This window comes from Neodiprion virginianus, chromosome 6 (assembly GCF_021901495.1).
Source record: "Neodiprion virginianus isolate iyNeoVirg1 chromosome 6, iyNeoVirg1.1, whole genome shotgun sequence".
Lineage (NCBI taxonomy): Eukaryota > Metazoa > Arthropoda > Insecta > Hymenoptera > Diprionidae > Neodiprion > Neodiprion virginianus.
In genome coordinates, this window is record NC_060882.1 from 6,463,212 (window position 1) to 6,476,327 (window position 13,116).

Below are 13,116 nucleotides of genomic sequence, written 5' to 3' on the forward strand. Positions count from 1 at the left end.
TAGATAAGTCTTTTATTTATTTTTTTATCACATATATATGTATACATACGCACGTATGTATATATGTATATATGTATATATATAATTGTTTCGTTTAAAATACATTGAAATATACAAATTTCCATCGCAATAAATACGCAATTATAATTTTTCTTTTTGCAATAAAAAGTAGTGCAAATCCAGACTTATAATTTTTCATAGGTATATTTTGTGTCATTCGTAATAACAATATAATATGTATAGTAATAATAATTATTATGATTATAAAGTAATAATTATATTATCGAAATACAAAATAAAAACGTATACATATACATATATATATATATCCTTATTTATATATATATATATATATATATATATATATATGTGTGTAATAAGTAAGAGATCTAGGATGGACAAGATGAAATACTGAAGTGTAAAGTTGGCGCATGAGGATTTTTGTTTTAGCTACAGTATATTATAGATAATAGATATCATTCTGTATCGATAACTCGTTTGCATTGAGAAACGGAAATTTACATTTTTAGTAACACTATCAAATATTAGTGTTCAAGTAAAAGGTGATTCGATCCAATTTCTTAGAGATTAAAGATATATTCTAAAAAAAAACTATGTTCAAAAATGTTTTTTTTTTTTTGCACAAGCTATCGGCAAACAAGGTTTTATAAATGTCGGATTGATGTGTTCCGATTTTTTTCAACAATTTATTTAGAATAAGTACCGTGACTCAATACAACGAGCTAATCAATACGGCAATACGATATATTACATAATTAGTTAATTTAGTGTCTATCAGTTAACAAGTATAATTATATTAAATATAAATAACTCTGGCATGACAAGTACTACTACACACTAGGACCTCGCGCACCACAGAGCGATCGTTCTGCTACTTTGGCATATTTTTTTGGACCATTGGTCATCTTAAGCTCATAGCATACCATATTATTCAAGTTACAACCTTTCGTCCAATCTGTCTTTCTCAACACTATTCGTGCCCTTTTTCATCGTGGTATAATGGCAGAAATTCCATAAAAAAAGAGGCACATGAATGTTAGAGAACTCTCTTAGCTATGGTTTTTAGATGTTGCTTGTTCAAAACCTCAATGTGGAAAGACTAAGAATTTGTTCCATCAAGTGCGATGAAGTAAGTCGGTAAAGTCAAGCCTGTCAAAAGAGACAGAATATAGAAACAAACACAGCGTCGTACAGTATTCACATTTTGAAAAATGACAATGGCTCATGTACTTTTTCACATCTACTTTCATGGACAGTGGTTAACACGTAATATCGGTATTATTGTGGATAGAGATTAGTTTAGTTTTTCTGTGTAAAACATGAAAAATGCTTGTTTTCTGGTTTCTTTTTTTGACTTTCACTATCATGTATATTAGACCTGTCCTTAAGAAGGGCAAAATCGAATTTTTAAAAAATTTCCCTCTATATTTACCCACGCCTAGGAAGCCTTACTTTTTCCCATAAGAAAAGCATTGGTTTTTCGGGATTTTTAATCGTTTTTTTACCGCTGCCGTAATTGTCATTTTTTTTTTTTTGAATTATTTCAAACCAATTTGGGGGGTAAGACCATTAAAATTCGATTTTGCCCTTCTTAAGGACAGGTCTAATGTATATTATACATGAGTGTTACAAAAGATTCCTTAATCATTTAAAATACTGCAAATGTTTTCATGCTGCCTAAATACATAAGGGAATGGTCCGTTCTGTGAACAAGTCTTGCATCCTGAGGAGAAACTTTAAAGCTCAGGATCATAGTTTTTCTCGATAATTGGTACGGCAGTATTTTTTTATTACCTTTTACCAGATTGATACGTTAATTCTTATTACCATACAGATTTAAAAATTTGTACCGACAACTTCACTACTAGACGAAATTTATCAGCCGTCATTCGTGATTGTTGGTGGACAAATTATATAATACAAGATAATTTGGTTTCACCAAGGATTACCATCCTCGATTTATCTCACATACCATCTTCTTCATCTATTAACTTGAAACTAATTATTTTGAGTTACTTTAATATGTATCAAAATAATGATTTTAATACTGATTGAACTTCAGTTTCTTTTTGCCCCTCCCCATTATCATTAAACAATCCGTTAATATTTACTATTATATCAACGTTTATTAATAGAAGCTTGATTAGTCGATGAAATCTCAATACGTGAAACGTTTGCCTCAGTCTGCTAAAACGTGATCATCGATATCCTTCGATTTTGACTGAACCAAATAAAACTTTATATTCGTAACTACAATTATAAAATATACCATATAATTTATGGAAGACGATTAACGATACCTAACAAATCATTAAAAGTCTAAATCCAAAGATGAATCTAACGTTATTAGATGAAACAGATGGTAAGTGAATCTATATAAATATATGCAACTTTAGAAATATTATAAACGAACTGTTGTGATATGCAAAAAAAATTTTGTGCTTCTAGCATAGTTACTTTAAATAATAATGAAAACATGATACGTCGACATTCAGTATACAATTGAAGGGAACTTAATAATATAGGTGTAAATGATGATAACAACATTATTCAAGGTTCTAGGTTCTAGTGATATGCAAGAAATAAATTACTTATATAAAAGTTTAAGCCTGTAGTACCCAAAAATGAATTTGTCTAATTTGCCTAATTTTTTAGCATGTGAGATTTTTCTAAGATAACAAAATAAATACATAACGTAACAAATATTTTTCTGTGCTACCTCGGTCAACAACTCGACTACTTTGTAGTTTTCATGTGCTTATAAAAACTACACAATATTTTCGTTTTTCCCAGGAGGTAGCACAGAAAATAGAATTTGTGGCATGTCCGCATATAGGGACTTGCCACGAAAACTACTGTTCTGATTACAGTAAAAGTTAAACATTTTAAAACTCAGAAGATACTACTAATTCAATTAAAATGTACTGACAGGTATTCGTGACATTTTATTATTTTACATCACGGCCATCAGTGGTATGAATTAAAATAAAATAGCCGTATCGTCACAATAATCAAACTTGAGATATTTGATAAACGAGTAAGATTCGAAAATGTTTCAGTACTCAAACAGCGGATGAAAATGTTCAGTCCTCGCTCATGTAACAAGTGAGGCTCTCAATTTAATTATATAGGATTAATTTAATCAATTCAATGGCTAATTTAATAACAAATTAATAACAATTTCTACATTGATTAAATTTCAGCTGCAGTCTGTGCATTGTCATAACTCTGTCGTAATGATTAGAACAATATTTTTTATTTCTTCTTATTTCTCCCAAGGGGGAATTGTGTGTAAGAAATTTTTCATAGTAGCATTCAAATTGGACTCAACAATTGTATAAATTGTTAAGCTGCTATTGCGCTTAATGGATATGTTTGTCGTAACGATTACCAATATGTGACCTAAGATATAAATAAAGTTTTGTATTATTGGCTGCACAATTAGCGACTTTTTTAATCCTATATATCTTCAGCAGGCTTTAAAGTGCTTGCTCAAATTTGCAATTCATAATTAATACCTAAAGAGAGACAGACGTGCACTGCTGACCATCCAGTACCGTGTGATCTTTCCTTGAGTTTAAAAACATGAATTGACCAAGTTAGCATTAATATAAATATGTATGTTACATTATCCATATACTGTGAGTTAATTAATAAGTTAATAATAGGTTTACAGTTACGTTTAAGTTACAGGGTAATAATGATTTACACAGATACTTTTACGTCCTACTGAATTATTGGTGTTACACAGTTAGGTACATTGAAATTCACGCCTTTGCTAAATTTACAAATACATGTAAAACCGCGCGTCGTCGTTGTCAATATTCAGCACACAAGGAATGCACACTCGAAGCATATGTATGTGTGCATACAAGGTACACCGAATGAAACACTCACACATCGTAATTCAGTATATTTATATTCTAATTTACGAACACTTTTATTTTTTGTATGAAGTAGCTAAGTGATTTTCGATTTCACCCGATGTCGACAGAACATAAAATAAGAGTGATGTACCTAACTTATTTCCAAATGTAAGACAAAAAATTGAGAAAAAAAAAAAAAAAAACTAAATCAGCGACAATTTGATTAAAAAGTAGTTGAAATCGCAAAACGAAATAATAATCGTAATTAATACTTCATTCGAAACATAGGTATCTGGACCATTAGTTTTGAAAGTCATGGAGAATATTTTGTGATCCAAGAAATTTGTAGCTTTGTTAATTCAAACTCGATTGGCTACCATAATTTAATTTAATTATGCAAACGTACAACGATTAAATTAAGATTTATTAAATGCACGTGGAATGGTGTACTGGTAATTTCAATTTTGGGACAATTTAGCTGCGTAAAAACGATTTTTTCTGGAAATAGCTTAACTTTAAATGCAAAACCTTACGTATTATCTCTTACATTTATCGTATTAGCTCCTGTTTTCTATACATTTTTTTTGGTTTTGTTTTTTGCCATTTGTTCCTGTTTGTCCCAAGAGTTTGCAGTTCATACCTCTTTATTACCTATTTATAAATTATGATACTTCAATTCTTTGAGACTGAAGTTAAGCGCTGATTTCAACAAAGCTACGCCGATCTACTTCATCACATTGTCACAGGCTGGTTCTGAGTTGAATAACGTTACAAGATAACCAGAGTCAATGCTAGTTGTCAATGTCATGAAACAAATCTGACGTTGAACTTTCTTTTCGTAATTATAAATAAAGTTGCCTAAATATCGACTTCTTTTATCATCTTCCTATATTCTTGGTTTATAAGTCAATGTAACATGAAACGTCTGCACGTCCATTTCAGTGCAATCTTGTGGCCCTATGGGACTGTCGTTTCTTTGTGCGACTGTACCGTCTTTATCGTTTAGTGTTTCTTCATTATTTTTCAACATTTTCTCAGCTGGTTGTTCAAGAGATACTCTAACTATCTTTGATTTGGTGACTTCCGTAGAACGAGATTTCGAAGCTTCAGCAGCTCGAACCTTCGCTCCATTTTCCTTATTTCTACGTGACGAGCTGCGATGTAAGCGTGATTTCTCTCGAGATGAGGTTCTACGCAGACTTGGTCGTTTTACAGATTCTGCGCTCACACTGAGCCCTGCAGCTACAGATAAATTTAAGACTTCACTCACGAATCCCTCTTATATTGATAATTGTAGCACTTAAAATTGTGGAAGTACTCACCGATGTTACCAGAAGATGATCTGTTTGATCCGCGCAAGATATGCATAGCTGTGGGGTCACTGTCTGTGGCAGCAATTCGTTCACCTACTGGTGTTAGAAACCATTCTGATCTAGTCCTCATTCTTGCTGTCTGCCTTTCATGTACCTAAAGGAAAAAAACAGATTCACCTTAAAAACGCAATAAAGTTAAGTAGTGAAAATACCCAACATTAAACCCACAGGTATGAACGAATAGACAGTATTACATTTTTGAATCACGGATTAAAATTTGGCTGTTGCAATTTAAGAATACCACCTGTACTTTTTCATATTCTTGTTTTAGCACACGTAAATATTGTAAATACTCAATACTACATTTGATTTATACATATGTCTACACGTTTGCTGTGTTAATGGAACATGATCCATTTCTTAGAATTCATAAGAAATAACTTACTAAAAATAAGGCCAGTGAACAATTATAATATATCGAGCGAATACAGTACGAATCATAAGGTATGATACAACTAATTGAATATGATTGGGATGAGTATTAAGTATACAACAAAGGAGAAAAAAAATAGATGCCAATAATGCTGGCACTAATTATTTTCAAAAATAGGTAAAGAATTCGTGATCAACGTGCAACATGCATAAGCAAGTGAGCTAAATAAACAAACAAAAAACAAGAGCAAGTACGTGTATGTGCGGAATTGAAGTCTAACGAAAAAACAATATTTTTTTTGAAAATAACTAGTGCGTGCATTGCAAAGCAAATAACGACAAAAATTCATGAATGTATTAATATCTATTGATAATATTTGGGATACAAGAGTTTTTCGTTTTTTTTTGTTTGTGTACATACAGTTAACGTTGTAGTCTAAATTTTAAATATGAAAATTACATAAAGATATCAGTCTCCTTAATTCATTAACATATACAATCATGCAATGCTTGTATGACAATAATAATTAATAGCGTAAATAATTTTTTATTTTTATATACAATTCAAGATTCGTAACAAAGTAGGATAAATCAGATTGTGCGATTTCATAAAATAATACAAAAAAAATAGTTAAAGAGAAAAGTATTAGTTTTCACCTGATATGAAAATGTGAGCTCATAAACATAGAATGTCAAAAAAATAGTATTGTTGTTATGCCTCCAAGGAGAGACAGAAATTTTAATAATTTCTTTGAGTTTAACGTTAGCTTAATAATTAAAAATTGTGATGCATTAACAAAGCTGTGTTTAATCAGAACAAACAATTCGATTCTTCGGTTTCAGAAACAAATGAAAGCAAATATCAGAAAGCGCATCGGTATTTAGAAGTAGTTATGGAAGTCTGGCAAAAATACAAGATATGTAATACAACCAAACCAGAGCTGAGGTGATTACTTGGTACTGTTGCACAATTGAAATTAATATGCACTCTCTCAATATCCGTTAAAACATGAACTCAAACCAACATATGATTTGGTCTAGGTACGGGTAGAATTATGGTACAGATTTTTTCAAGTGCATATCTAAAATTCAGGAGATTCAGGTTCATCTGATAACTACTTTTAAAACAACGATTCATACGTGGACCACAGTTAACATAGCGACAAATTATTCAATGTACAATTCATGAGGTATGTGCTTTACAAACACACAATAGCTCTAAGCATTCTCTAATGTCTGATAATACAAGTAATAATTACTAATAATAATAATAAGAATAATAATAATGACAACAACAACAACAACAACAACACTAATAACAGTAATAATATTAATGATAGGACAAATCGTGGCAGTAATAGTAGTAAAAAGCAATCTTTGGTGGACTGAGCCTGCACGCCCGCATTATTCAATTGTGGGTTTATTGTGCATAATATAAATTAATTTTTGAACAGTGATTATCATGGACATTCTGAGTATCTAACAACTTTGATAAATCTCAAGCTGTGTATCAATAATAGGACAAACTCTGCCAAATTTCAATATCAAAATTACCCAGTTCAAAGTTAATCTTTGAATCTCACAACTAGATTCTAGGTGAGTGACAATATTTCAAACAGTTGATGCGATATATTATTTACGATGATTTTTTTTATTTTCGATAGGATTAAACTTCGATATTTTGATGGAACACAAGAAGTAGCATCATTGAAAAGGCGTAACAAAACAAATTTGAAACTGCTCTACTATTTGACCATTTTTTTAAAGTGCGATAATGATATTTTACAGTATGGTCTGAAAACAATGACTATCAACATGCATATTTAAGTTAATACCATATCCTAATTTATCATGACGAAAAATCCTTAATTCATATTTTATATCTAGTTTATTAAAGTCTTTGAATCGTGTTTAAGGTAGAAAAATTGTTCATTTTTGCGCGCTTTAATATTACACCTACATATAACAATTATTCGTTTAAAACCGGAAATAAAAAAAAAACAATTATGTGTATAACATTAAACAATTTATGGAGAACTAATGTGATGTATCGAATATCTCAAATCTGTACTCAGTTACGGAATGACCAATTACAGTCTTAGCTCAGCGAACGAATTAACTCATCAATACAAATAAATTAACGAGAAAGATGTTTCTCAACACGTTTGAGCACCGGAAAGTGTTAATTTAAACAAAGAACTTTCGAAGTAAATTAATTTTCCTAAAAATACAAATATTCAATTTTCTCTGAATTTCGTACTTTGAAGCGTTACATTAAATATTTAAAATGAATTTGAGATTCCGAGGCAAATATTATTTAACTTTTTACCAACTAAGTCTTTACGAGTCATATCTCCATTTATGTTTTTTTTTTGTGTATAGTTTTTATTCTACTCAGACTAAAAAATTCTCTTTGCAAAACGTTACGCGCTAATATAGTAATATTGAAGCCAATACATGACGTATGTAAACTTATTGTCAGTCGTTTCCTTCACAGCTGTTTCTTTGGACTATATAATAGCTTCAGTACCACTATCAGATTATGTAATTGTGTTTTATATATTAGGTCTTAGATTTGAACGTCAAGCAGTGCTACATTGAAGATTCTTTCAACTGACAACTCCTAATCTGGAATGCTTCTCTCAGTCACGAATATTAAGCAAATGTCTACAATACAAAACTTTTAGGCCTCTCCCACGCCTACCTGTGGTAAGTAACTGAGACTCTTCGTACTCTCTGCATACCGGTTGACAGCTCTGAGCTCGTCTAGCGTCATACCGGCATGCCGCGAATGATGGCTGCCATTACTGGATGATCTGCTTGAAGCCTGTAGTAAATTATTTTTTTGAGAAATGTTTTTTTTTTCTTTGTTTTAACCAAGTGCAATTATTTGAGAGTAGAATAAAATTTGATGCTATAAATACGCAATTAAAACTAACCTGAAATAAGCCATTCTCCTCCAGACTAACTGATAGCCGGGTGTAACTCTCAAGTAAAGTATTTTCGGGTATTATTCCAAGAGACGATGTAAGATCCAAAGATTCTGGTACATGTATTAAAGCTGGTGTGGATTGCGATTCTTCTTGATGTGACATTGCTAAAATTAGACAGTTTCTATTTAGAAAAGAAACAATGTGATGTTCCTCAAAGCCGCTACTTCTCAAGAATGTTGTCCTCATTTGAACGTACGAATTGTCAATTCTGAATCAAGTTATTGAAATTTATTGTCCAGTATAAACTACTGAGGGGTTAATGCAAAAATTTCATGCATGAAAGTATTAGATTACAAATGTTACATAAGGAATAATATTCTGAACTTACATTCTAAATTTAATTTCAGGCCCCATCTTTCACATTCATACTGTAGCCATGTCTTTTCTGCTTCCAGCGATAACTGCCCTGAAACGAATGATTTGACTTGAAACTTTTTTCTTTTGTCTTTCAAACCCATTCTTGGCACTGTAATTTACGTGCATGGCTCTCGTAGAGTGATAAATACTATTCTTAAGATGAATAGAGACTGGTTACTGACTAGGCCTATAATCTATTTGGTGTGTTGAAATACTTACTAGAAACTACCGTATCTGGAGGATAACGAAAGCTGAAAATCCAGTCTTCTTCAACCTTCAAAATTCTTCCTGTGATACGAGCATAAAACTCATAGTTTTCCCTTCCAAATAAATTTGAAACACCAAAATTGTCTATCATGAACTTCATTATTCGAGTTGCAACCTGGGAAAAATTCATATAAAATTGATTAATTTCAATTTAATTTAATATGTTGAAGTACTAAGAAAAATTTCTTTATGTTCATTTGAAATATCTTTTAATAAAATTCTAAATATAATAACCAAAATTTAATTGTACCAATTTAATGAAGCTAAGATGACAGAAATACAGGTAGAGTGAAACAAGAGGTAAATATGATATCAATAATGCGGAATATTACACTTTTGTGTACAATACAAAATTATGTATTTTGAAGAAGAAAACGACAAATGGAATGAGTCTGAAAAATTTCCGGAAAATTGGATTCAAACTACAGAATGATGGTTTCAGCTTCTAAGAATTCGCGTAGAGCTTGTGATTCTTCATGGAAGAAATTTGATTTTTCAGAATTAAATTGTTGACATCTATTTTTTTCACCTTTGAAATATATGAACAGTGAAATTTGGCTGTGCTGTAGCATGTGGTTCATTTCAAGAGTTTTGAAGCAGTAATGAGTGTTCGATATCAGGCGCCTTATACTCAGGTATAAGAAGATGTGAAAACAAGAAACGATTGATAGAATAGTATTGGTACAAGGTGGCAACAACACCTTATTATTACCTGTAACGCAACATTATATATTGCACTATGAGAGACACAAATGCAAATGAGAGATAGTGACACAATGAGATTATGTAAATTAGTTAGCAACCTTGGGATGGTACAAAAATCAAACATGTAACACAATTGATAATGTTGTAAACTTACTGAGACCTCCGCCTGATGGTGATTGTAAGCAAACATAAAACAAATGGTTATATGATATAGCAGCACACCAAGTGAGCGCAGCTCATCATGCATTGAAATCCAATATTGTTATGCGATCCGTATGTGTAGTTAAAGAATTTAAAAAATTCACTCACACCATCGTTTATGACAAGTCATGTTTGAATTCTACTCTGTTTACTACTACACTCTGTGTTATGCGTTAGTATTATTCATCACATGTTTATTGAATATTATCTTTACATTATTTCAAAATATTAATTCGTTAATATAATCCAGCTCCAATACAATGATTAAATCTTATAAAACCACTACCATTTTCAAAGGAAATGACATATTTTGGAAAAAATTCGCACAGAGTAAGTTTGAAAAAATTAATAAGATGTCAGCGTACCTTGAACCTGAGCACATCTTCCATTTTTGCTGTTTTTCCATCACTTACACAGCTCTGGAAAAAGGAAGGAGCCACAGATACTCCGAGAGCTTCGCTGGACATTCCTGTCCGAGCTCTTTCACTATTCACTGCGACTACCCTGAACGTTCCAAACAATAGTACAAGCAAGCGCTGTGTGTAGACTGGTAGAGATGTGATTAATCTATAGAAAACAGATAGATAAGAAAGTCATTTAAAAGTTAGACGAATCATAAACCTATATGTCATTTAACTAAAATTTAGTTCCAACAGAAGTCCAAAGTTCAATAGTATTGTGCGATCGCAATCTTAATCTACCAATTCTTTTTGTTGATGATACTAGTTTCACTATCAGATTATAAATTGACATGCCACCTCGTTCGAAACATAGTCCTTGAATGATACGTTTTCAATTAGAAATTGAAATATTTCTATTCCAAAGCCATAAATACAAGCAAAAAGTCACTGTAAGACGAGTGAAATGGAATGAATGAAAATATGCACCATACAGTTGTCAAATTAAAAAGTGTACTTCCTTTCTCATGAGTAAAATTTTTAAATTTATTTAAGTTGTTTAATGGGTACAGGTACGGATCACTTATACTTACTTGTGAATCTGGTCCCTCTGTTGCTCGATGCTATCCAACTGTATGACTGTAAAGAGCTGCTGTTCACCCTCTCTGCCAAATACTCCGCCAGGAATTTTACGTAGGAACTTTTTGAGAACACTGGCTATGGTATAGACACTAAAATTATCCATGTTCACCAGTCGACCGGTTTGCAAGAAATGTATAAGCTTCTTCATGTTTCCTTGGTGTCCCGGCGCACGAAAAACATCTTTTCTAAGTGGTGCTTCTTTGTTTAATTTGAGAATCAGAACCTGCAATGTTATTTATGAATGCATGAACATTGGACGAAAGACAAACCTTGGTATTTCAGAAGCTGATGAAAAACTCTTACCAATAAAGGACCGGGTATATCATTCTTGCAAACTTCGTCCAGTGGTACTCCAAACTTCACTCTGAAACAATATTATTGTTAAGACAAACCAGATATTCAACTAGCATTCAAGTATGTACAAGTTTCTAATTCAAAGCAATTATTTTCTGTTATGATATTGAAAGTAAAAGCTTATCTTAACGACTGGAATAATTATCAGGTATTATTTACATATTCAAATTACAGCTGTCTGATTAATTATGAAAAGGAAAACAGCATCGAGGTGATTTTGTTGCATAACTGATAAATATTAGTATTCAACTTTCTACTGTTCACTTTATTTCGCATTTATAATATTCTAGGAATAATTACCAGACTAGTTTCTAATTAGAAGGTTGCACTACATAAATGAGATCATCATTTTCTAGAAGCTGATCGTAACTTTTTTCTCTCTTTTTCACATTACTTCATCACTTTGAAAAGACATAAAAAAGGATTTAGTAAATATAACACTGAACAAAAGTTTTCCAACTCATCTTTTTGAGATGAATAAACCCAGCAAGCAAATCAGCAGTGACAATTAAACAAGGGAAAAGGAGAAGACTGTAGTTGAAACGATCCATGAGAATGAGCAATATTTAGGACTCAAGACCGTTGGGAGAGTGTGCAGTTACACTATCTTGGTTAAACGCTGATTCCAAGAATGCAGGTGAATGGCAAAACAACAATATAATGGAATTGGAAAATTGAAAGAAAGATAAGTTTGGTGTGTACAGAATTTTGCAAAAGTTTAAAGAAGCTTACAAAAAGTACGGGATTTCAGTCAAGAGTGAAGTTGAAGAGACTAACTTTTCGAGACGCCTAGGGTACGGCGGGACCGAGGATGGGTGCCCGCAGCTCGTCACGACGTTTCCCAACGTCGCCGCTCGACGATGCATCCTCTCCGTCCAGCTGCTCATTATACACGCGGTGTTACACCCACGCAAACTTTTTACGCGGTGCGCGTGGGACGCGAACTGGCGTCCAGGTCGTCCAGGAACTTCGCTGTCGCTGCCACGGACGACACTTCTACCACGCGCCACACCGCGACGATAACAAAACCCCCCCCCCACCACAAGGCGCTGCTACCTGTGGCAGCTCGGAGCAACACGAAGCCAACGTATAACAGTTGTCGAACTTATGTGGATCATGGGATTTCCTAACCTCGCCGATCCGAATATACACGATGCATTCCTGAAACGCGACTGGTTTTGTGGCCTGCAACAGGCCACAAAATATAACCTATCTTTTGAATAAATAATTAAGACTGTTAAACCCCGACATTTTTCAACCACGGTCTTTCTCAAACTGACCGCAGCCAAAACAATTGGACACATGAAAACATTTCCACGGGGGGGAAAGATAACCACACCTCTCTCACTTCATTTCAAAAAATCAATATGGCCTCGGCAAGTCTTTATTAAATCCGTGTTCTTAAACGTCACAGAATATTACCCATCTTCTGCTGGTCGATGTAGTAATAAGGACAATCAGCGATCGCGAAACTTTTTGGTGACTGAAACTGTTCGGTTACGTTATATGACTCCCACCGATAAAGAAGCTACCGGATCGCCAACACGGCTTCTTATGGCCCCAAGCT

General features: G+C 32.8%; 1 protein-coding gene across 4 annotated transcripts; it reads right to left on the reverse strand.

The window, feature by feature from the left end:
* Positions 1 to 1,337: 1,337 nt before the first annotated feature.
* LOC124307651 (unconventional myosin-IXAb) lies at positions 1,338 to 13,044 on the reverse strand. Of its 4 annotated transcripts, none has more exons than XM_046769567.1 (11): positions 12,282 to 13,044; positions 11,499 to 11,559; positions 11,147 to 11,418; positions 10,521 to 10,722; positions 10,109 to 10,120; positions 9,202 to 9,364; positions 8,954 to 9,031; positions 8,572 to 8,729; positions 8,337 to 8,459; positions 5,210 to 5,354; positions 1,338 to 5,129 (listed from the first exon to the last, which is right to left on the reverse strand). In XM_046769567.1, the coding sequence occupies exons 1-11, from the start codon at positions 12,434 to 12,436 to the stop codon at positions 4,774 to 4,776; spliced, it is 1,725 nt and encodes a 574-aa protein (XP_046625523.1). In that variant the 5' UTR covers positions 12,437 to 13,044; the 3' UTR covers positions 1,338 to 4,773. The 4 variants fall into 4 exon arrangements, with proteins under 4 accessions (XP_046625523.1, XP_046625525.1, XP_046625524.1 ...); XM_046769569.1 differs by having other exon boundaries at positions 12,327 to 13,042; XM_046769568.1 differs by lacking the exon at positions 10,109 to 10,120 and having other exon boundaries at positions 12,282 to 13,042.
* Positions 13,045 to 13,116: the final 72 nt, after the last annotated feature.

What these genes read in the sequence shown, in the direction of transcription:
- LOC124307651 (XM_046769567.1), bottom strand. Translation starts at nt 12,436, where the DNA reads ATGAGCAGCTGGACGGAGAGGATGCATCGTCGAGCGGCGACGTTGGGA. An exon ending in ACTGAAATCCCGTACTTTTT is followed by an intron (nt 11,560 to 12,281) that starts GTAAGCTTCTTT and finishes ATATTGTTTCAG; the next exon opens with AGTGAAGTTTGGAGTACCAC. An exon ending in TCCAGATACGGTAGTTTCTA is followed by an intron (nt 9,032 to 9,201) that starts GTAAGTATTTCA and finishes CATTCGTTTCAG; the next exon opens with GGCAGTTATCGCTGGAAGCA.